At 37.0% G+C, this 25,949-nt stretch overlaps 1 protein-coding gene and 1 long non-coding RNA gene across 3 annotated transcripts in view; one reads left to right on the forward strand and one right to left on the reverse strand.

Moving 5' to 3' along the window:
- The window catches only part of MAP3K2 (mitogen-activated protein kinase kinase kinase 2), a 41,151-nt gene extending 25,247 nt beyond the window's left edge, over positions 1-15,904 (forward strand). For both annotated transcript variants that reach the window (XM_007420156.4, XM_025163570.2), the window contains exons 12-17: positions 1,264-1,470; positions 2,947-3,095; positions 4,322-4,453; positions 5,195-5,324; positions 7,948-8,125; positions 11,662-15,904. In XM_007420156.4, coding sequence (XP_007420218.1) covers positions 1,264-1,470; positions 2,947-3,095; positions 4,322-4,453; positions 5,195-5,324; positions 7,948-8,125; positions 11,662-11,887 — 1,022 coding nt within the window. In that variant the 3' untranslated portion in view covers positions 11,888-15,904. The remainder of the gene's footprint in view (positions 1-1,263; positions 1,471-2,946; positions 3,096-4,321; positions 4,454-5,194; positions 5,325-7,947; positions 8,126-11,661) is intronic.
- A 104-nt stretch (positions 15,905-16,008) lies between these two features.
- On the reverse strand, positions 16,009-25,881 carry LOC148215056 (uncharacterized). Its single transcript, XR_015797171.1, has 3 exons — positions 25,741-25,881; positions 25,454-25,518; positions 16,009-16,142 (listed from the first exon to the last, which is right to left on the reverse strand). It is a non-coding gene; the product is annotated as an uncharacterized LOC148215056 (long non-coding RNA).
- Between the last annotated feature and the right edge of the window lie 68 nt (positions 25,882-25,949).

Genomic DNA, 25,949 nt, shown 5'->3' on the forward strand with positions numbered 1-25,949 from the left:
TTGCAGTTGCAAAAAATTTACTTGATTGCATTGACAATAAATTATCAGTTTTTGGCAGCATAATATTTTCATTTATTTCACCACAAGATAAAATTCACAGTAGTTCTTTTAAGTCTTTAGGAGGCTTAATAACCTGTTCTTAGCAAAACTACCCCAGAACCTAAAAAGAGCCCCTCAAATTGGTCTTCTCTTGTGCCATTACTATAGTGTATCGCCGGGTCTCCAACAACATTCTGGGGTCAAAATAGGGAGGAGGGAAAGTGTGTTTATTAGCATCAGAATCTGTTTCACAGGGTTGGGATAGCTTTTGGAATACTGTAGTATGGGAGATGGTGCAAGGAGTTGCAGAGAAGTTGGCAAAAATCCCCTCCTTTCTTGTTCAGCTGATGGATGCATCACTGCCAGCCTTGGAGGCTTCACTTTGTCATAAACATCCAAAAATTGAGGTGGAAGCCTTCTAGCATAATACAAATTTGATCACAAATATTGACATTTAGTTATCTGGGAAAATTTATAGTTGCTTCTTCTAGTTCTCAACATTAACTTCCTAAATAACAACCCCCAGATACTTCCAGTTTTAACCAGATGTGCCCTTCCATTCATGGAAGATCGTGGAAAAGATGAAGATCTGGTAGGGGTCCACAGTGAAAGAAAGTCAAAAGTATTTTCAGTGCTTCTCTTTGAAACTTCTAGTGCCATGTCCTATGCTGTTCTGGAAAGTTCTCCAGCCTGCTACAGCAGCTTTTCAGTAGATTGTACAGAGAAGGAGAAATATACCAGAGTACCTTCTTTGCTTCCTGCTGGAGCATTTCACAAGCGGATTTCTGTTCATGGGACCTAATTTCAGTCCCTTGTGAATGCTGTCCTTTCTTAAATCCACTATTTAAAGTAGACCCCTAGAGTTTCATCAAGTATGGTATTTAAAAGATCAGCAAGGCTATTATTTTCTCACTGCCAATAAAAAATATTATGGAATTATATTTTAATAAATAGTTCATGTTTAGAAAATGGAAAACTATTTTCCAAGAGAAGGTGCTGGCTATGGTCCTTTAAAAAGATATCTATTTTGTTTGGTTATCACATGCATTCCTTATTATTGGGTGACTTGTAAATAACGTTTATTTGTGATTGCCTCTAAGATCTGTAACATGTCTTCAATTCTGTCTAGTGATCTTTTACTGTCAGTTGCTTTAAGAAGAATGTACTGATAAAAGGCATGTTTCATAATACTATAGTATTGGATTTACTTATAATTTTCTGCAGGTCGTAAAACTTTTCCAAGAGTTAGAAGGACCCAAGGAAGCTGCTTACGCTCTCCAGTTAATTTCAGCCCAACTGATTATTCATTGAGCACAAGCAGTGGGAGCAGCATTTTCACTCCAGAATATGAAGATGGACGAATGCGGAGAAGAGGGAGTGATATAGAAAACCCTACTTTGACAGTGATGGACATCAGCCCTCCTAGCCGCTGTAAGGAGAAACCTTCTATCTGTTGCCTTGTAACTCTTCATCTGAACTATAATTCAGTTGTGGAAAATCCTAGGTTTTAGTTCTTTTTACTTTTTTGTCCTAATATGTTCCTGCATTCTAACTGCACATTAGCAATGGCTGGAAAATGTAGCACAATAATAACTTGCAGATTAATACCCTGTTCATTTTATATGGAAACCAGTGATGATGGTTGTGAATAGGACTACTAGGAGTGTGAAGTTCCAACTTTGGGGGAACAGTGTTCTTTGTAGTATAAAAGCTAGTGATATAACATTTCTGGACAATTGGAGGACATTAAAATCTCCTCCTCCCTCTTTTTGTTGAACAAGTGGGGGAAGAAAGAACATTTTAGGAAAACTAAATCCTTTTTCAGTTTCACTTTTTAGTTTATGAACATAAAATGTATTCATTTGTAATTAAGTTTGCTCATTAATCATAATACTTAGTATATAAGATCAGGAGGTGTGGATATTAAAGATGTAGGTATTATTACTAATTATATTATACAGTCTAAATCAGTAAGAATCATATACTGCTATGATAATATGCTAATGTAACAAAGTAGTTTTTTATATGATTAAACTCTGTAATAGAATATAGAGCTCCTTTGCATTGCTGTGTTGTTCTGTGGATCTCAGGAGCAAACTGATGTTCCTTCCAATTCCATAACTTTTAGACTTACTCATTCCTCCCTAGCAGTCAGGCCATTTTCTTTCTTAATCTACCAAAATAAATTACTATTGTACCCCTAAACCTTTGAGGCTTACTCAGATTGACAAAAGGCTGGATAACCTGATAAACATAAAAGAGACCCTACTGGAAAATAAATCATTGAATCCTTTTTCATAAGAAAATGCTGGTGGGTCTTGGAGAGAGAAATATATCACACTGTTATAATTACTCCTTGTCCTCAGGTCAGAAATTGTTATTATTGCATAGCTTTTTGAAGAGGACTAAAGAATTTCAGTATAATAGGCATAATTGTAAAAATATATATATTATGCCTATGTTAGTAAAGTAACTATTTCATTTTGGGGTCTATTGAGTACCTTCTTAGTCTAAAGCAATCTTAGGTAATTAGTTAATACTTTGTAGTTAAGTCATGGATAAATCTTCAAGAGACATGATGCTTAATGAAACATGGTGGTTTATTCTGAATGTTTAAGCACGTTCACTTCTCCTTTGTATTAAAGTAAACAATATAAAATTTGTTGGATTATTTGGTCACTTGATAATGATTATAATTTAATATATGAATTATTTTTGATTCTGCTGCATTGTTTTAAACTTACCAAAAACAGGAATTATAAGCCTATTCAAAGGGTAAGTGAAAATGTTTACATTTTAAAATGAAATATGTTGATTTGGCAGCTTGTTTGAAAAGTTTCTGAAAGGTATGGGTGTGTTTTTCCCTTGTATAATAGGATATACCAGACTTCTCACATTTTGTTACAGCTCCACGTGCCCCAACCAATTGGGTGCTCGGTAAACCACTCGGCCAAGGTGCATTTGGTAGAGTTTATCTATGCTATGATGCAGACACAGGACGAGAACTAGCTGTTAAACAAGTTGAGTTTGATCCTGACAGCCCAGAGACTAGTAAGGTAAGAATTTTTGGGGAAAATGTGAATCTTCTCTCAGCTTCTTTGATATGTACATGTACATTAAAGATTCTATTTAAATGGTTAAAATGTGAACTTTAAAAAAAAAAAACGATTCTAAAAATATTAGCAAAATCAAAAGAAGTTAAGGAAAGCTATTATGGAATGTGAATTTTACACAAACTTCACTGAAAGAGTGATGGTATTTATCTATGGGGTCTGTGACATGGTTTGGCTTTTTTTCATGAGTGAAATGCATTGTTGACATGAACAGATGCCTTCTGCTTAATGGAATCTCTCTTCTTCTTTTTTCCCAATTTATCCTCAATTTGTTTTCAAAATGTTAGGAGTCCTTTCAGAGCAGACTTCAAGACTTCATCATACCCTACTGAGGGGGTGGAATTTCCCTTCCCATTCCATGAGTAAAAACTGGAAATACTCATAAGATTCTCCCCTTGAAAAATAAAGAAGGGTTAATGGAAGGCCTACAAATTAAGTTTGTAATCAGATCCGTTAGTTCTCTAACCATGTCAAATATTCAGAAATTTCCTTTCAGTATAGGCTAATTATTAATAGTTTTCTTGTTACTTATGAATACAGAATTGGTGTCTTTCACGTGTGCTCAGATACTCTGGGCAATTCTTTTTTTAACTTACACTTCAAACTATGATGCTGCTGAGAGAAAAATGAACTGGAAAACTGGATGAATGACATTTGTAAAGTGCGTTTTCATTACTTTGTGGTATTTGGACATGTAATGTTGGATTCAGTACCAAGTGTATAAGCTGCACAGGACCTGTTCAATCCCACAGTATTACCAATAACACTTAGGGTTTGTGTAAAATTCATAATTCATACAGTAATTTGATCATTCTCGTAAATCAGAACAGTTAATTTAAACAAGGTCCTCTGAGAACTGCTGCTGTGCAATTCTCATTGCAATTAATGGGAGCACTGCAAGTTCTTTGATATTGTTTAAAGAGATTTGTGGAAGCTGTTTCCCTAGATCATAGTTTTTCGATGAGTGACAATTTATACCTTTTATATATATATTTTTTCCAAACTGAAGTGTTCATTTCATTATGAAAATAGTAAAATGGTTTGTAGTGATTGGTAATAATGAGCTAGTAATAATGATTTTTAAATTATTCAGTTTAAAAGTTGAATAAAGTATTTTTTGGTATGATTTAGTGCTAAAATATGCTCTGATTCTGATATATCACTTTTAGGAAGTAAATGCCCTTGAATGTGAGATTCAGCTTCTGAAAAATCTGCTACATGAAAGAATTGTTCAGTATTATGGCTGCTTAAGGGACCATCCTGAAGGAACACTTTCTATATTCATGGAATATATGCCAGGGGTAAGCCACAGATCCACATATAGACAGTAACTTTCTGTAGTGTATGCATGCCCATATACAGAAATCATGTCTACAAATGGAGTGATTTATAAGATACTGTATACCACCAATCTGGAAAGAATGCTTTTGCACTTGGTCCCTATAAATATCTTCTCCTGTTTACACTAGCATCTACAGGTCAGCATCTCCTCTGAAACCCCACAAAGTGTTTTGCTATCTGCATTCTGCTATTTACATATTTATTGTCTAAACAAGATGCATATTTAATTCTTGAATTTTATTTCCATACAAGTGTGAAGAACCATATTAAATATTTCTTTCTTTGTGAAAATAAGCTGGGCTGATAGTAGGATGTTAAGGCATATCTAACTGAGGTTTAAAAGAAATTAGCCTGATCAAGCAAAGCAAATAGTTTTAAGTTTTTAGAGCTTAACTATTATTCTTTTTACTGTTATAAACAAGTTTGGTAGTTGTACCATTCTGTTATCTTTCTAGTATGAGCCAACAGACATCTGTTCTAGTAATTATCTGGATTTAAACTTTAAATCCTATCTTCCCTGACTTGAAGTTGCACATCCGGTGGGCTGGATATAGGGCTAATGTAAGTTAAGGTGAGATGGAGAGATTTCTGAGAACTGCATTTGCAGATTTAAACAATGTTTTAAGTGCTATAGTTTTTATATAATGGACTTGTAGAAAATTTCCATTATCTTAATATATTATCTTTTTATTTGACTGTAGGGCTCAATTAAAGATCAGCTGAAGGCATATGGTGCTCTCACAGAGAATGTGACTCGGAAATATACCCGCCAGATCCTGGAAGGAGTTCACTATTTGCACAGTAACATGATTGTACATAGAGATATTAAAGGTACTGAAGGGGGCATTGTTATAAGTCTGCTTGATGAATTGTAAATATTTTTTCCTAAATCTGTGAATAGTTTTTTGGGGTTTGGTTTTTTTTTGGTATATTACTGAAAATAGCATTTTATTGAAGACCTTTCCTGCACTTTTCCAAAACTGTTAATAGGTAGATGTTTCAAGTGAATTGAAGTAAAAACAAGTAAAAATTGTTTTACTAGAATATAATGTATATATTAGTTGGGCAGAAAGCCTTTAATCATATTAGATTATACAATATTAGATTATTACTGGATATTCTACCTGTTCAATCTGAGAAACTTGAAATGGTAATATTTATAGTGCTATACAAATCTAATAAATAATCTCCAAGAACTCTTGGTGGTTAACAGCAACAAAATAACAAGCATACATAACCATAATTAAAACCCCCACCATAAGTAGTAATAAATGTTTCATTAGATGCTAGAAAAGCTTCTGATGTGGTACAAATTAACTTCTTGGAGCATGTAATAAGAAAACATGGGTTTCCTTTCATTTTTATTTCTCGGATAAGCATAGGCTGTGGGGGGTGGGGACCTTTGTCCAGCTTTGGCTGGAGTGCAAGTTACAACCTTACTCGAAATGGGAAGATCTTGCAGCAATGACTCATGCCCTTATTAATACCGCCTGTGTGGACTACTGCAATGTACTCTAATTGGGGCTGTCTTTGGAAGCTTCTATTAGACCAGAATACAGTGGTCCAATTACATGTGAATATAAGCATGTGATACCAGTGCTCTGGGCTGGGCAGGGGCTGTGTCCTGTAGTGAATAATGAGGATGGGCTTGAAGGACAGGGGGAAGATCTACTACCAAGGCAATGATCAGATAAATGAAACTTGAGCCCAGGCCAATAAAATATTGTGAAAGCATCTGAGACAGCTCCCCCCACCTCTCATGAAGATAAAAGAGGGAGGAAAGGAAACACATTTAGACTAGCAAGATTATGTTACAGGTAGTCCTTGATGTAGAACCATTCGTACAGCGACTGTTCAAAGTTATGACGGTGCTGAATGAAGAGACTTATGACCAGTCCCTGAAGTTACAGCCGTTGCAGCACCCCTGTGGGAACATGATCAAAATTCAGGCGCTTGGCAGCCTGCCTGCACTTAAAACTGCAGGGGTCCTTCAACTGCCCCCACCCATCTATCTCCATCTATGCCCTTTTGGCCCCCTGCACTCCATGGCCCCTGCCGCCCTAGCTGACCTTCGCTGTCTTCTTGCTCCCGCTGCTGACCGGGGGGGGGGGAGGTCAGTGGGGAAGTTGCTCACACTCCCACTGCTTTATTGCCCTTGGTCATTCTGTTTCTCTGCTTAGGTAAGGAAATATCTCTGAAACGATGACCCAGTGGGTCATGGGTTGTCTAGTTACTGATTATAACCCACTGAGAGTCAACTGGTGGTCTGAGCTAAAGTTAAATAACTAGGAGTCAGTGCAAGGCTGAAGCATAGGTGTAATATGCTCATGTTGGTGACTACCTTTCAACAACTGGTACATTCTGGACCAATAGAAGTTTCTGAATGGTCTTCAAAGGCAGCCCCATATAGACCACATTACAGTGTTCCAGATAAATGGTAATGTGGTTATGAGTCACTATTGCAGGTCCTTTTGCTTCAGGTAGGGCTGCAGCTGGGAGACAGGCAAGACCAGGCAAAGTTTATAATTTATTTATTTATGAAGAGCTTTGGATCTACTACACTTGAATTGAAACATACATACATACGTATTATTTGATAGACTTTAATATTTGAGGTGTTAAAGTTTGGTTTGAAGAAATGTGTGTGCTTTCAGATTTTGAATTGGCTTTTTATCAACTTAATGGAAAGATTGTCCAGTATGATTCTTTGTGGTCAGGGTTTAATTTGTTGTTTAAAAATTGAGCTGTAATTTTATTAAAAAATATATGTGTCATTTTAAAGGGTTTGTTCATATTTTTTTCAACTGTGGTTTGTTAGTGGGGTTTTTTTTTTAGTTTTATGAGGTTTTTAAGGTATTTTGTGTTCTGTTTCTTATTTATTGTCTTTTCCGTTTTCTTTGATTTTCTTTTTCAAGCAATAAAATCAGTTTTAAAAAAAAACATTTGAACCATCTCCAACACTGTGGGAGCAAATCATTCTATACCATTAATCATAATGACAACAGATTATTTCTTCCCTTTATTCATCCTGATTCCTTTCCAGTGGTTGAAGTATTTACTATAGGAATCCAGAAAGAACATATAGAGTAGACAAACTACTATCAATGTATAGCTCAGAATCTGGAAGAAAATGATGTATTTTGGAAATGGATTGTCCAAGAAAGATCAGTACAGACACAGCCTTCCCTTACAGTTTTACATGGAATTGTACTGACTTTGAAACTCCTGTCCTCTGCCTATTTGCAACTATGGGTGAATCTCCAAGACACCAGCTAAACTATTCAGTCTGTCTACAGTATTTGTACACCCATGGTATTACAGTATCCATTAAACAAAAAATATGCTTATTTCCTGTATGATTCTACTGGCCTCGTGATTACACAGCAATAGCTATTATTAATCCAGAGTAGGGGCAATTTACTGTCACTACATCATTTGTCTACATTTCTTTCAGGAGCAAATATTCTTCGTGACTCTGCAGGCAATGTTAAGTTGGGCGATTTTGGTGCCAGCAAGCGGCTTCAAACAATTTGCCTATCTGGTACGGGAATGAAGTCTGCCACAGGAACTCCATACTGGATGAGCCCGGAAGTGATTAGTGGGGAAGGATATGGGAGAAAAGCAGATATTTGGTAAGTTTTATATTATTCTAATTAAAGGCAATTGCTCAGAGCTGCTTCATGTTTGTAAATTCATGCAATTTAAGAAACTCCATTGATACAGTTTGTTTGGAAAGTTATGTGAAACATTACAAAGCAAAACAATGTTACTCGCCAAATTTGTTCAGCTTCATGAAATAGCTGTGGTTAGGGTTGTACACTAAACAAAGAATTGAATTGGGACTTGCTTTGTCTTGGCACCTGATCCTCAGCAGATTTCACTCCTTTTGTTGACTCACTTAGGAAAATCACAGATGTAAATTTGTACTATTCAGGAAAATGAGATGACATTTCACAGTAGACATTTCTATTGCCCAGTTTTGGAGAAATAAAGATACTTTTAGAGCTAGGTTCATTTGTTTTAAAAAAGAAAAATCCCTGTAAAGTTGGGAAGGTTTGTTTTTTTTGTTTTGTTTTTTTTAAAAAAGCGGAACTAAATTATATTTGCAGGTTTAATTGTCACTTACGTAGGAAGAAAACTTGTCATATCAGATAAATGTTTGTATATATATATGCAAAGGAGGGGCCGTGGGTTGGACCTCTCACTCCCTATGAACACCAATTGGGTTTGGCCTTGGAGAAAGGAGCTGAACCAGCACAGAACTGTGCCACCCAGCCCCAACTCCTGCAGCCGACCCCAAAAGGATACCATGGTTGATGGTATCGAAAGCCGCCGAGGGGTCAAGAAGAGCAAGGATGGATGCACTACTCTCATCCCGCTCTTGCCAGAGATCATCCAAAAGTGCGACCAATGCTGTTTCTGTCCCATAACTGGGCCTGAACCCTGACTGATGGGGTCCAGATAATCTGTTTCCTCCAGGATCCTCTGAAGCTACCACGCGACTACCTTTTCCACCACCTTTCCTAGAAAGGGAAGGTGGGAAACTGGATGAAGATTGTCTAGAAGGGTGGAATCTAGTGATGGTTTCTTGAGGAGGGGGTGGACCAAAGTCTCCTTGAAAGGCTTCGGGGAACACACCTTCCTGCAAGGATGAATTGACCACCGCCAGTACCCACCCTAAAGTCACCTCCTTGGTGGCTTTGACTAACCAGGAGGGACAAGGATCCAAAATACAGGTAGCCATGATAACAGCCCCAAGGACCCTGTCCACTTCCTCAGGGCCAACAGGATCAAACCGTTCCCAGATAACTGGGTAAGACTGCCGCCTCTTTATATATTTATTTATTTAATTTATCCCTGCCCATCTCCCCCTAATGGGGGATTCTGGGTGGCTCACAACTCATTAAAACAATAAATAAATATACAATTACATAAAACCTAAAACCTGTACAAAACAATTACTAAAAAAGAAAGAATCCAGGAGGCCGATGGTTCAGAGCAGCAAACGCCAGGCCTCTAAGGGGCTAGCCATCCCCACACCTGATGTTTTCCCTTCCCACCACAGGCCAGATGGTAGAGCCAGGTCTTCAAATCCCTTCAGAAGGCCAGGAGTGAGGGGGCCAATCTCACCTCCAGGGGAAAGATATTCCAAAGGGCGGGGGCTACAGCAGAGAAGGCCCGCCTTCTGGACCCCGCTAGTTGGAGCTCTTTTACTGAGGGGGTCCAGAGCATGCCCTCTCTGTGTGATTGGGTGGGATGGGTTGAAGTCATGGGGAAGAGGTGGTCCCTCAGGTAACCTGGTCCCATGCCATGTAGGGCTTTAAAGGTGATAAACAACACCTTGAATTGGACCTGGAAGCAAACTGGTTCCCAATGCAGCTTGCGGAGCAGCAGTGTTATATGGGTCCTTCTTGAGGCTCCAAAATAGCCCGCGTGGCTGCATTCTGGACCAGCTGTAGCTTCTGGATACTCTTCAAGGGATGCCCCATGTAGAGCGCATTACAGTAGTCTAGCGCATTGCAGTAGCCAGGGCCTCTGCTGGACCGTGCAGCATGGCCTCAGGAACAACCCCCAGCTCCCTTTGGAACCCTTGCAGGTCCATCAGTCGCTGGGGGCGGACTGTTTGAATAGGTCCTGCCTCCCTGCAGAGGGGGGCAGCATAGGAGAATCGCACAGCCACCAGGGAGTGGTCTGACCATGACAGAGGGGATAATATCAAATCCCCCACCAGATCACGCTGCCACTGCTCCGACAAGAAAACCATGTCTGGAGAGTGACCACTGTCCCGAGTCGGGCCATAGATGACTTGGGATAGGCCCATGGCCACCATGTTAGCCATGAATTCCCAAGCTGCCTCCAAGGCCAGCCCCAGGGATGCCTGATTAAAGTACCCCAAGACCATAAGCCTGGGGAACTCCACTGCCAACCCCCAGATGGCCTCCAGCAGCTGAGGCAGGGAGGTTGCTACGCAGCAGGGAGGCTGGTACAGAAGCAACACTCCCAACTGATCCTGTGCGCCCAACCTCAGAAACAGGGTCTCACATTCAGCCACTTGTGGAGCAGAGCCCCTGAAGGCCAGCAGAGATTCCTGGATGACCACTGCCACACACCCTCCCCTGCCCTGGGGTCTTGGCTGGTGCCAAACCTAAACCCAGCTGGACACAATTCCGAAAGGGCAACACCCCCTTCTGGTGTCAGCCAGGTCTTGGTAATGCATGCCAGGTTGGCCTGCTTCTCCCCAATAAGGTGAATAAGGGGGGCCTTATTATTGACCAACCTGCCATTCATTAGCAGCAGCCAAAAGCTCGGACCTCTGTAGGCCTGCTGACCAGGGTCTGGGCTATGCCTTATGAGAACTTAACTTGAAGTAAGAAGTGGCACAGCCTTGGTTCAGGATTATCATCTTAGAGAAAATAGGACAATGTGGCTTTCAAACAAATAGTAATGTATTACTAAGAATTTATTCAGACATAAAAATTGTTTTGCTATGATTCCATAGCAGGATGTTTATAAATTCTTATTACCTTGCAGTGATTGTCTTTTCTACTATAAATTCTGAAGGAGCTGCTATTTTTATGGTGTGTGTTCAGTAATAAAATTATATTTGAGTTACTGGAGCTTTAGAGGAAATTCAAAGAAAGTAGAGTGGTCAATATTTAAACTGGATGCAACTTTCTCTGATTTTTAAAAAACAGAATACTAAGTTGTTATAACTTGAAAATGAGTAATTCATCTGGCTGAAATGCAGAACAATTGTGCTAGTATAAGGTTGGATCTAACCTTATGGTGAATGGAATTCTGCTCCTAAGAATATTTCAGGAATTTTCAAAAATTCCTGCTTATTTCTGTGTTCCAGTTCTGTTTATTCCTGCAGTTCCAGAGGATGGGAACGGGAGAGTGGTGAAAGCTCTGTGCACTGCAATGAAAATGAATGATAAATTGGTTGAATCAACTCACTTTTGTTTTCCCTGCCCCCTTCTTCCAATAGAAACATATGAAGTTGGTAACATTGAAAGAACAAGTCTGGTTCCACCTAATGAAATCTTAGATAAGCTTATATAGAGATGTAAAAAGCTTTTCTTTTGGTGGGAGAACACATTATGTTTTGATTATCTTTTCCAGATTGTCTGCTTGAGTTTAACTTGCTTTTCATTCTTTCTTGTTGCAGGAGTGTAGGTTGCACAGTTGTTGAAATGCTCACTGAGAAGCCACCCTGGGCAGAATTTGAAGCAATGGCTGCCATCTTTAAAATTGCCACACAGCCAACCAATCCCCAGCTGCCACCTCACGTCTCAGATCACGGTCGGGATTTTCTAAAGCGAATATTTACTGAGGCAAAGTTGCGACCATCTGCAGATGAACTGCTGAGACATACATTTGCACATTACCACTGATGGCCTGCCTCAGTCCCTCTCACCTACTGCATTTTTTACTGCACTTTTTTTAATACAGAGTTGAAAAAAGACAAGGGAGAAGTTATTTCTCTTGATTCTTTCTTTCATATAAAATTGTTAAGATCTCTCTGCATATTTAGAATGCAGACTTTTTCCCATTAGAATCTCCTTTGTTTCAGTAATGTACTGATGTGGTTTGCATAAAGCACTTTAGTACATATTCATTCCTTATTTAAGGAGGTAAAGAACTTATTTGGACCATCAGGAATCATGTATAAGGTTCTCCCTACCCCTACTCCCTGGCAAGCACTGCTAATTAATTCCGAAGGCAGGGAAGGTATACCTGTCACTAGCAGATACAGAAAAACAGTATATATCCAGTGGTTGCAGTGTATAAATAGATAACAAAGAACTCTCAATTATATTTCAGCTTTGAAATAAGTTTCATCTGTGATTCTGGAAACTCATTTAGAAGCTAGAATCTCAGGTTGCTGAGCAAGGTACATTTTGGAAAATAAACCATCATATTAGCACAACAACTTAAACCAAATAAGTGTTTTCTGCTTTGAAGATAAGAGGTCTGTTGTCTAATAGTGCTAGTGCATTAATGTTATACATCCAGAATCATAGATAAACAGATCACTGTAGTATCAGACTTCTCTAAAGTTAACAAATGTCCACATATCATGCAACAAACTGATTTTCAAGGTTGGAGACCAGAGTTGATCAGTGAGGAGTCTCTAATGGCTAGGATGAAGATTATTTCGTTCTTCATAATTCCCTGTTCCACATTCTTTCTTCTGTCCCAACTAATCTTCTGGTTCCATAAAATATTTTATAAGATCCAGATTTTTTTTTCTGTACTGTGAGTTTTATCGTAAAGTACTTAGGGTAGAATGGGTAGCAGTGTCAAAAATATAGTTACTCCTTCTGTTGCTGCTGAACTGGATTCTGTGTCCGAGATGCATATTTTATTTATTACTGAAACCTCATTTGCATAATCTGGCTAACTTGCATCGTGTTGACCATGTAGAATTTAACTTTGTGGGTTGCAGATGCCATATTAATATGCATTGGAACAGCAAGCTTGGTAGAATGAGATCTGGAAGCTCCTATGTGTATCTATACCATATAATTCAGTTCCAGCTGAAGAAGGAGAAGGAATAATACAGAAAGAAGAATGAGGTACTATTTCTTTCCCAATTGTTTTTTTAATTTATTTAGATGTTATACTTTTGATTTAAATTAAAAAAAAAAGGAATAATCAGATTTGGGATTATTATCCCAATTGTGTCATTCCACATTTGGACATCTTAATACAACAGAATACAATATCATGAGAAACTGTAGAATGTGTGTTTGCTTACTGTCCCTTTAGGATATGTGTATCACAAAACAATAAAAGTCACTGGAAAATGGGAAAGCCACTTCCATTTTTCAGAAGTGGTGTTGCTAAACCTTACTATTAATTGTTTCCTAGGCTTTCTGCAAAATATCCAAAGTAAGTCAAAATATACTGAAGATAGATACTGTGATGATGGTAATAAAACCTGACTAACAATTACATATACAACAGTATAAAGTTGTATGTGTGTGTCACTTATGATTCATAGTTATACTCCCAACACCTTAATCATGAATTGGTAACCTGAGTTTACAGTCCTTATTTATTGTTATAGTAAGTTCAGATAGTTAAAGGCTGCACTTCTGGAAAGGATCTCTTAGACATGCTGAGGCAGAAGTAGGCAGCCCTGATCCATACCCTTCGCCCAACTGAAATTTAATTTCAACAGCAAATCACCAAGAAATAGAAACATGTTTTTTCCATTGTTTATAGAACTATGGAAATATTTTAACCTTAATATCCCAAAACCAACAACCCTTAAAGGATTTTGCAAATAAAAATCCTACTGTTACACATTTTGGTGTTGCTGCCTTATTGACTGCAGTGCTAAGCTGCAGCCATTAAGTGTGGCTTTTTGTTGTTGGAAGTTGACCATCTGTTTTTAAGCATAGATGGAGCATTACATATGCAGTAGCCTATAGTAGTAAGAGAACTGTAATTGGAGAACCAAATGTGGAACAAAATTGACAGCAAATCCACTAAAAGAACAATACAACCTATTAATTGAATCGTCTTCTAAGGCTTTTGAATCTTAAAAGTAACAGAAATGCTTCTGTAAGGAAGTCAAGATTTTTTTTTTCTAAAGGTGTGGTTAAAATTCCAATAACATGTAAAAAAGAATCATCGTAGTCATGACTCTCTTCCTGTAGCCCCCAGTCTGTTATGTTTCTGTACAGAGCTGTGCTATCCCACATCTGAGTTCAGGCTGTCTTTTCCTGGTCCCTGTAAGGAAGATCTGTAAGATTCTGAATTTGTTAAACTTCCATCAAGCTGTAGCTATGCAAATTATGTAAAACATGCAAATGTGCATCACTTGGTCCACTAGTAGGCTAAAAGGAGAGATCACAAGAGAAGTCCTCCTCCCATGTTTACCAAGCTGTGTATGTGTGTTTAACAGTTTTATCAACATTTTGTGCTCTGCTCAATTAACAGGGCTTTGAAATGTTTAAAATCTAGCAGACAGACAATCATTCCAGCCTCTGAGTGACCTCTGAACAGCGCTGTTGCACCAGTTCAAGATTGTTGAAATAAAATCCTTGCTCATGTAGATTATTTTGAGGACCATGTTAAATGAATCTTCCACTCATTTCAGAAGGTAGTATCTAAGGCAACAATCCTAAATGCAGTAAGGAATGAGTTACACTGAATGTGGTGATACTTCTTTTTTTTTTTTTTTAGCAAATATGCATAGGATTGAGCTGTTGGATTTTTTTCTCCAAATCTGATGCAGAGCCTTATATTATTTTTTGCAGGGGGACAGGAATCAAACTCCATTCAGAAGTCTCTAGCTAAAATGTCAACACTAATCAGCACATACTTTTAAACAAGAATTTACAAGTCCTGTTTCAGCTGCAAAACATAAACTTGATGCTATTAGAATAGATCACTGGCTGCCTCTCCTTGGTCTTTCACTATGTAAATAACAGTCTGTTTAGGGTGCTTTTCTGATATAATTAGTTCTCACTTGGATGGGCTTTATCCCACCATTCCTTTTTGGAGCTTTGAAGCCTGAGATATTTTAGGGCAGCAAATTGTTACAATGATACTAAGAGCTTCTTTTAGGAGTCTGAGCAGCCCTAACCTGATTATTATCAGCAGGTCCCCATATTCCAGTGTTGTATGATACTGTGGTAACATCTGGGACAGAGGATAAATGTGATTATGTAGGACTTGACTTCCTCTTGTTCCTGGTTTGGGGTGTAAAATATGCTTTTTATACAGAATAGTAAGCGCTGACTTTAAAAGAACTTTGGGGAAGGCTTGTTTCTTTTGGCTATTTATTGAACAAATGCGTAAGAACAGATCATGCATTTGTGAATCAAAAGAGAGAAGGAATGTGAAATTTGCAAACCTCTGAAACTCTAAAATGTTTTAAAGTAATAAGGTCCTTAAAATGGTTACTGTTATCTGGAGTAGATGGGTATGACAGCATTCAGTATTATGTGAAGGAGTAAAAAAAGTTATTGGAGTATTTAAATTCATGTAGAATAAGAAATGTAAAAGTGAGGCAAAACTTTTTACTAATCATTTAGAAGAAAAGAATCAGACCTTTAGGCAATCAGAATTTAATATATTCCAAACAGGAATTGTTTTGTGATCAAGTTGTTTGGGTATCTGGATGGAGATTCTTTAAGCAAAAACTTGGTGATATAATAGTCCTCTGCCTTTCTAAAGTTATGTGCTATTTAAATTATATTCCTTATCAAAACACCTGAGGGATTTTGGTTGTAAGATTTATTTTGCTGTGTATATTTTTCCATATAATGTCTATACAGAACAATTTACAGTGACCCCAAACCTTTAAGTATGGTTATATTTGAATTAGCACACAGTATTTCAGTCCCTACTATTTTTATTCTAAGGAGTTAAAGATACAACAGGGAGTCAGAGAATGCAGATGACATTTCCATTTTATTTTGTGCTTTGTTTAAGCATTTGCTTAATTTTAGTCCAGGTACTTCTATTACCAAAAGGTACTAATGTGATCTTCAAAGATAATGTCTAGTGCAGCATAAAATTTGAAAATCTTTTAGTGTCCAAAGGACTATCTTGAAGGTAGGCAGCATCCAAAATTGTAGATAACTTGCCCAGATTGTAGGGTACTTTGTGCTCCTCAAATCCACACTGTGGCTGAGAAAGAGAGAGAGAAGAAAAACAGCAGAGCAAGGCTGATAACTTTTTGTGCCTTCTTTCAATATTGTGTTCTGTCTTGACAATGGCAATATAAATGTGCTTTTAAAAAAGATGGATAAGATGGATTTCCAAACTTTTAACTATAGCTTAACGCCATGCAGGCTATATAAATACTTGCCAAACTCACGCTGCTAATCCCAGCTGTAATGGGGGGGAGGGGGGGGTTGCTCAGATGCTAATGGTTTACTCCAAGCAGCAAATTGGATAAGGGAGAGGTGTTCAGTTCCTAGCAATTTTGCATGTAATTACTTAACTGCAAGTCCAAGCCCTGTGCTTGGTATGAATTTGTAACTAAAGTTACCAAAACAAACAAACAAACCAAAAGCAATAGTGATTGACAGCAAGTTTGCTGTTACAGTTCAAACAAAATGTTAATCATTTTCATTACATTTTCCTTTGACTTCATCAAATGAGGCTGAGGACAGCTTATGTGATTATAGGTAAAAGTCTCCTATCTAGAGACTTTTAACAAGACACTTACAAGTATATCAGTGTAGCTAGAAGGAAAACACTAATATCAAAAAGAATAATTGCTTATGTCCCTGAATATCTAAGATGGTATTAAGAATCCTACAAAGATTGCCAATCCAAATGGTGCCCTGTTTGCAGTGATTTTACTCTATTATTCTTTTAACTCTTCGAATTTCAAAAGTATAGGGAGATACATCAAACAAAAGCTTGCAAATGACTGCTTTCTCATGAAGACTATTTGACAATATTTCAAAGTCTATATATTCTTTATATTATTAAAATAATTATGAGAAAATGATGTGGGAATATACCACCTCAAAGGATTATTCTAATATGTAAGTAGAAGCACTAAAGGGAAAATTGATATCCCTCAGTGCAGAGTAAACATAAGCTACACATTTCACATAATTGTACCTTCATTTGTCTTAAAAATGAAGACAAATGGGTAGCTGGCTCTTCTGCAATATAAAAATAATTTAGTAAATTACTTTTCAGCCAATTTGACCAAGATTAAATGTGTGTCCAACTGCATTAGAGATAATTGCTGTAACTGCACATGGTTCAGACACAGCTGTGAAGCATGACTAAAGTTCAGAGAAAAATGTAGGGTCATACTTAGTTGCTGTGTTTCTAGGTTACAATCCTGAAGGTTGTGCAGATCATAAATCCAAATACTCATTTGTTTCTGTCCACATGCAGCATGGGGCACCCATCACAGATACTTGGAACAGTAGCATCCTTAGATACTCTTAGCATACATGGAGTTCAACATGCACTTCTCTAAACCACAAACTAAATTAGGCATTTTAATGTGATGAATTTATTTGTATTTTACATCTTGAAGCCTGATATTTTTCATGAATCTGAAATTGACAGGTTTGGCATGAAGTCCAGCCAGAGTCTTCAGATATACGGAATTTAGATTAAGAAAATAGATTTTTTGATAAATTGATGGCTTTCTAATAAAAAAAAAGGATCATGACAGTCTCCCTGATGAAATCTTTATTTTTAGCATAAGCTTTACTCCTTAATACCCTAAGAATACACATAGTGGAATAAAATGTCCTTGTTATACTAACAAAGCATTCAAACACATCTGAGTGCCTTTATCTGTATGCCTTAATTTTATTTTCTTAACATATTGATTACAGTAAAGGTTCAGATCACACAGGACCACTTACTAAGTAGCACCACAATTTTTTCCTTTTCCTTTTAAATTAACTAGGGAGTGTTTACAACAATAATTTTATCAGAGTTATACCCATATATAAACTTGCAAGCCTTGCTTTTAAAAATATTGATAGTGTCAATAGTTTATCCAATCCATGTATGTCAGTACTTTATCTAAACTAAACTGTTAAAATTATTCAAATTTGCTAATTTCAAATGGAGATATCAATAGCACTTAGATTTGATTATATTCTTAATCCTAGAACCGGTAACTTCTGCCACAAGGAAGTTACTACATAGATGCAAATTACTTAATACTAGAATAATCAGTAGCTCAGGTGAATTGAGAATGGCTCTAGTGGTACTTTCTTTTAAGAAAGTATTTGCTTAAAGAAAGTGACAGTATTGGTTCTGAATAGGAAAATCAGATGTGATTTCAAATAAGGTATGTATTTCTATTCTGTTATTGCCATGTAGCTTTAACAAGGACAAATCTCGTTCCTGCCATTGTCCAGATTTAATGCAGAATTCAGTAACAAGTTTGTTGCATGAGCAACTATTCCAACCAGCTTTGCAGCAGTGTGTGACAGTTGCAGAATTTTAAGAAAATTGGTCAAGATTTCTATTACAGTTATTTTTCTTTTTTAAATCTTTGAAATATATTACACCTGTAGGGAGAACAGACTTTATATGCTTGAATGTACATCCCTAAGGTGATTTTTTTTATTAGCAAAAGTATTACTGTCAACATACCAGTACTAGTTTGTTCTTTGTGTGTGTTCTTAGCATGTATACATTAGCAGATCACTGAAACCAAAGCTTTTATATTTCTTAAATACAGCCAAAAGCACTATTTATCTAGTTTAGTGGCTGTTAGTAACTTTCCTGTGACTTCTAAGTTGTGCTGAATATATCTATTACTAGGGCTGTCCCAGACACACATGCAGTCCAAGTGGCTTCTTGAGCAGTAATATTTTTAAAGGTGCCAGTGAAGCAGCACATAATCCTACAATGATATACACCATTCTCTGTGACATTTAAAGGGATCCTGGGAATCATAAAATGCAGCCCTTTTGGAGTCCACAAAATGCATTGATCCTTACAACCCCAGGTACTACTGGTTATACCATTTAGGGAGCTTGGGCTAACTCTAGTTCAGTGTTAAATATGTAGATTCCTATTGAAACAGGTGAGAGGATCTGGTACAGAAGTTAAAAATATATCCATTCCTCAAGGGAAAAATAGTTACAGTAGTGAAGGTATTTATCCAAAATCTAACTTTATGTGGCAACTAGAAAAATTAGATCAGAATGAACAATATAATTTGTTATAATACAGTCTGTATAAATTAATCTGAAGCCTTTTCAAAAGTAAAGAAATATTTTGAGTTTTTTTATGAAGTTAACCTTTGGTCTGTGCATAAACATGTTGTACTTGACATTGGCCTTTCAACTGTGGTTTCCATAACTCCTAAGTATACTAAATATGTTAGATTGTACTTCCAGATGATACATAGGTCCTATCAGAATAATGATCTTTCTAGGGCTTTGTCATCTCTCTAGGGCAAATTATTCTCATATCATCCATTGGTCTTATGAGACCTTTGGACAGATTCTGTAGCAGATAATGAAGATTATTAATATTTGGATGGTTTTGCCATGAGGGAGAGGTATACTTGAAATTGTACAATATTCACACACTATGATCATGCTGATTCCCCTTTGATCATGTGAAAACAGTCATACATCTGCAGAAAAATGTGCACCTGGCATATGATCCTCTATGTGAGCACAGCCATTCTGCTTTAGTGATTATAATTACAAAATGAAATGGAAATGTTGCAGACTAATCAACCATGAAATTGAGCATTTGGCTTATGCAGAAAGAATTTTGAATGCAAGCATCTGTCCAAGCAAGTGTGTGTGTTATAATAATAATTTTTGAAAAAATAGTGAACTCCCAGTGTTAAATTGGAAAACAAATTCTCTTCAGTGAAAGAAATCTAAGAAGCAGTCCTTACAATACCTTCCTAACATATGCTGCATTAGTAAGAAGGCAGATTATTAACTCTGAAGATAAGTAATATCTAAACCGCAGCATGTTATAAGAGAGGATGGAGCCAGGTTGTCAGGCTGTACAGTGTAAAGTCAGTAACTGCTTTGAGTACACTCTGCCATTCCTGGTAGATGGATAGCAGTTGAAGCCAAATGGAAATCTCAGATAAAAAAAAGTATCCCACAGAGAACAACATTTTGTCATAGCCCATGAAAACATATCTAATCAACTTGATGGCAGATTCACAAACATTCATATTCTAGAGCTGAAGAAGTAGGGTTGGACAGAAAGTTCATTTCTATACGTGTGGCTCCTGTCCTTGATGACACGTTTAATGCAAAATTGCAATGAAATCTCAATGTGGAGCAGAAGCTTGCTTTTATTGTTAATTTGGGTTTAGCAATGTGCATAATATTATGTGGTTATTGCCATGGCAAGGAATGTAGAATGACTTTAAACTAAATGTATTCCTTTGAGAGGAACAAAAAGACTGCTGCACAGGCTTGGGGAGGATAGGCCTAGATTCCTGCATTGGGGAGGTGATCGGACTAGATCACCTCAAGGGTCTCTTCCTCTTTTCTATGAGTCTTATTTCTGGTTCCTTTCTCCATTAACATTTTACCATATTCTACCTGACCTCGTTCTTGAGGATTCCCTGTTTTGAAGGTCTATTTTTGAGGCGACACAAGGGCTGCAGCACAAGAAGAGAGCGGGAATGCCTTCCTTTGTGAACAGAGCACCACTTGGCTGTTTTCTTGGTTGACCTGACAAGGCTATAATCCCAGGCATAAAAGGTCAAACTGAGTGTAGTTTATGATAAGTAGAGAATACTGGCCTAGTATCAAAGTCCTTTTAAATTATACAGGGTAAATGTTAAAGCTTTCATTCAAGTACTTGACATTTTTAATTTGAATTGGTTTTGGTCATTACTTTCTTTATTTTGTTGGCTTTAAATTGTCCTGTATTCTGCCTAGAGAAGATTTATTCTAAAAGACAACTTATCTTTAAAAATAAACAATGTATTTTGTTTCACATTCTGCCCTTTTCCCTCCTGTGGGTGGGCATCACACATTACATTAGATTAAAGTGGGTTAGGGATGGATTGTAGCTTCCATCTAAGTATTTCTGTACTATCTTTTCCCCTTGGTATAAATCATCAAAGATTATTCCATTCTGAAAATAAGTTTACAGCTTATGGGGAAAAGGAGACTTAGTATAATGAGCCAAAGTATTCCTTGTGCCATAGCAAATTAAAGTATTGCACGTACTCAGTCTCTCATCATTCCAAACAATTTAGAGCCTTAGTCTCTTTAATGTCTTTAAGGACAGTGAACATTGAAGACACACATGCAAGTGAGCAAAGCTGAGATTTCAAAGCTACTGGGATCTTAGCAGCATTTTTACCTTGAAAGTGCAGACTTTTCATATCTCAAATGAGAATGTACATAGCAAAACTATTACATTCCTTTGGGAATAGGTGGGGAATTACGTAAATGCTCTCCAGTACAATTTTTTTTTCCTTTTCTCCCTTTACTAAACAAGAAGTAAACACAGAAAAGCTAGTAAATTTCTCCCAGGGTGTTTCATTGTGACCTATTCAAATATAAATGATTGACTTACAAGGGAGGGATGGTTTATATTACTGAGAATTTCCATTCTGCGGTGGAGGACAAATTAGAACTACTTTCCTAAGACACTTACTGGCTCTGTATTCTGAGAAAGCTCAGAATCAATCATGGGAATATTCAGAGTAAACTTGTTTAGAATTATCCCATTTTCATTAACTTCACATGCCATACGTCCCCATGCAACCCCACATAAGTATGCACGTGTGCACCCAACAGGCACATAATCAATTTTAAGAAAAAATATTGTGCTTTCCTTTTGGAACAGGGTCTAAGATCTCGATTTCATGTTGCTTGCTTTTTGTATGATTGTTTTGCTAATATCACCAGATTAAAACTTGATACTTTTAATTGTAAAACACAAATAGATTACCACAATTCTGATGCATTCATACTGTCATACCTCTAGCAAGTGTCACTATATATGAGGAAGTCAATGGCAGACTCATTTTTCAATAAAGCTATGAATAATAATATATAAATCTTATCCTTTTGATCTAATGTACATTTTTATGCAGCTGTCAAATTCTCTATTTAATCCCTTGATTTCTCTAAATGTTTTTACTCTCTGTTCGAATGCTGGGCACAGTTTGTAATGTATGTACACAATGGTATTTTTTTCTATCGATGTTGACTCTTTTGCACATTTTTTGAAAATGTTTAATTTGTACACTGATTTAATACTCTGACCAACTGTTATGGAGTGTATGCAAAAAATGTATGTGTGCAATGTACTACTGTCTTGAATGTATGAGGATTTTCTAATTCAGTATAAATGTATGTCAACTTCTGGCTTTATCTTGGTTGAGGAACTCAGGACATTAGCGTTGCTTGCTAGTTCCCCATTATAGATCTAATCCAGCAACTTGGTTGCATCTAAGCAGCTTTGTCTCTCTCTTTTTCACACACATACACACACACACACACACACACACACACCTGCACACAAACGGAATTATTTGTGAACAGGGATTTCCCAGCTCACTTCATACTGTTGGAACACACCAAATATTGGCAAATAGATAGTGACATAATTGGTTTAAAGTAGCAATTAACTGAGTTTTCTCTTTCCTGCTTTAATGTAAGTCTTTTCACATTCACAGTTTTGAGTATTTGACCATTATTTGACTGGAAAATTGGCCAAATATCAAACCGTTTCACCTGTGTGTGAGGAGAGTGCATGCAAACTTTTCAGAAGTATGGAGCGACTAAGGAAACACTGCTTACAATGAAACTTCATGCACTCATCAAAGCCTCTGTAGACTTTGGATTGTGGCAAAGGTGTCTAACTTTTCAAATATAAGGTATATAAAAATACCTTCTATGTACTGTGTTTTCTCTTTCCGACAGACTCCACAGATTCATTTCTACATTTTTAAATAATTTTTTTAAAGGTACTGCGTTTAGTTAGATAAATATATAAAAGCTTTGAGAGATAATTTACTAGATAAATATATTTTCAGCTGGCTGATGTTCAGAAAATATTTTTTTAATTTTTGTTTTTAACCATTCAAAATGTATTTGTATTTCCAGAATTGGACATGAATTGTATATTAAAACACTCTGGCTGGACAATGGTTTGGTTTGTCTTGTAAGGATTGTATCTCTCTCTCTCTCTCTCTCTCTTTTTTAAAAAACAAACCTAAAAAGTGTTTCCTTGATACAGAGAATAGTAATACTGTTCTGCAAAGCTGAAAGCAATCTTTGAATTTATAGCTGCTTGAGAAAATTGAGACACATAACCAGTCTTAGAAAAGTCAGATGATGTTTTTATTGCCTGTTCCCTTTTGTTACAATGAATGTTATGTCTCCCTCTTGATCTTAAATCTTTCCTTGTTTTCTGGTACTGGGAAAATTAAAGCATATTGAAGGTACTAGCAGAATACCAATTAATGTTTAAATTTAAGTTGACAACCTAGTTGAAAGAATCTTTGTGTTATGATTAAGACGTACCAACTAAAAGGTTGGGTAAATAGAGCACTGGGGATATTAAGAATCAACACAGAACTGGTATTCTTTTTTTTTTTAAGAGTGTACTAATGGCCTGGTATGGTGTGGTTTGTTCCATTGTTCATGCACATTAGGACTTTGTTATAGTGCTTGTACAAAATGTATAATTTTTAAATTTTTTTTTAAAAAACTATGTATTTATCCATTATTTTCTTGCTGGTAAATGGCTTTTTATTTTATTTTGGGGTCTTTATCAAATATAAAGTAAGCCATGTTTTATTATCTTGTGTTTGACCAAATGACTTTGTTTTATGAAATGTGTATATTGCTGGTACACATCTTCGTTCAGAACGATTGTGCATGAGGACCTGCAAGAATTAATACAAGAAAGATTTTTTTTCTTTCCATGTTATTTCATTCTGGAAAGGTTATGGTGCAAAGGTATACTGGATGTAACCTTATGAGCTTATGGAATGACTATAGATAATGGCACTTTTAAGTGTTAATAAAACAAATATTTATTTCCAATGTGTGTTTTCTATTTCAAAAAGTGTGTTAATAATAACATTTAGCACTTATATGATACTTCAATATACTAACTATAGTTTATACTTATTTCAAGAATTTTTATAACAGTGCTGCAAACTAGGTTGCTTGCAGGTGGAGAGTGGCAATTCAGAATGGATTACAAACATTAGGTGAATTTTGAACCAATTTCTGTTTCCAAAGTGAAGTCCTATACAAATTGACTTGGAAATAAATTTCATTGACTCCAATTTGCCTTACTTGGGTTTTGAATTGCAGTCTCATTCCCTCAATCAATATGCTGCACTATTCATTTAGTGTAGCACTTCTGTATATGGTTTATAAAATGCTTTGCTGATCTAAATGTCTATAATATTAGAACAGAACTATTTATCATATCACTTCTACAAGAATATCTAAACATAAAACAACAAAATATGCAGTCTGTTATACTCAGCTATATCTGAAATGGTACAGCAGTACTTCAAACTAAATTGCTGATATTTCTATAATGCTTGTGCTAATAAAACAAGATGCTTTATTCTTAGGGTAGCAGTCAATAATTCAAAACAAATGGTAGAGCAGCTTCTGAATTTGATAAAGAAAATTTAAAGTAAAACATACTTCAGACTGTCTCCATATGGTTGGGTTTGTGCAACATGCTTACCCAAGTCAAAGATAGCTGCATTCACACAACTTGGTAAGCTGTAATTTTAACCTGTTTGCTTTGTGGCTCAGTCTGATAGGCAAACCAGGCTATTTAATTTAGGGTTCAGTATGTTGTGTGAATCCAGGTTAAACGTGTTGTATGAACTTAGCCTATCTGGTGCCCTGGCAATACCAAATAATTTTCTCCATGCTACCTTATTGTGCTATTAAAAATATACCAATAGAGGTGAATATGTGTAGCTCAGGGTTGAACTGTGGAGTCCCTGGGGTTCTCTGAGTTTGGTTCTTTTCTTGCAAACGTTTCATTACCTGGCTCATTTGCAAGAAAAGAACCAAGCTCAGAGAATCCCAAGGACTCCACAAAAATATACCACTTGCCATGATACATAAGCAAGGCAGAAGAAACACAGTTTCAAGAATTCCAAGCAACTTTGGCTCTTTGGGTATATTTAGAATTTTAAAAACTTCATCTGGCACCTGATGAACATAGCCTATCCCAGATCCACCCAAAGGCAAACTGAAGATGAACTTCCTGCTACATACCATCACTTTTCAGACACTGCCTACTTTTCTAGTTTACCTTTTATTTTTGGTGAGGGATTTGGACTAGTGGGCACATGTTCAAACAAATGAGAGCTGCAACCCACCACTTTTAAAGAACGCCCAATGAAGAGACCCTAAATTACGTGGCTGAGCTAAAAGGTGTTTTTTTTTTTTTTAAGTATTGTCATAACTCGTATTCTGCCACAAGTAAAAGGCCCGCAGAAGCCTAGTCCGAGCTACCTGAGGTGGAAGGTGCTCGTTCCCACTTCTCGAGTTTCATGGCTCTTAGTGTGGTTGTTGGTCAGCTGAGGGGAAAAAAAGTGCAACCGTTAATTATGTCTACAGCCCTACATCCATTTCCGTCACAGAAATAGATTGAATTAAACGAGCCTTGCTTGAATGCGACGACGTTGCAAAGGTTAAAAAAAGTTTCTACTGGAACTCCGTTCCCGGAGACCCGCCGTTGTCGTTTTGACAATCATACGGAAGCTGTTTACATACGTCTTCCGCCGTGACGGTTTTCTAACCTTCCACTCCTACACCTGCTTCCCCGTTCGGAGTTTTCGCTCCGCCTCCTGGGAGGGCTTGTCCCGCCCGCTAGTTGCCGAGCGGGAAAGCGACCCGCCCACAATTCTTGTTCAGTCGTTAAGTCGTGTCCGACTCCGTGACTTCATGAACCATATCGCGCCAGGCCTTCTCGCCCACAGACCGCCGCACAATCGTCGGTCCCCTCCTC

This window comes from Python bivittatus, unplaced genomic scaffold (genome assembly GCF_059951505.1).
Source record: "Python bivittatus isolate LINGU-HERP-01145 unplaced genomic scaffold, Pbiv_v1 ctg000480_np1212, whole genome shotgun sequence".
Taxonomy (NCBI): Eukaryota; Metazoa; Chordata; class Lepidosauria; order Squamata; family Pythonidae; genus Python; species Python bivittatus.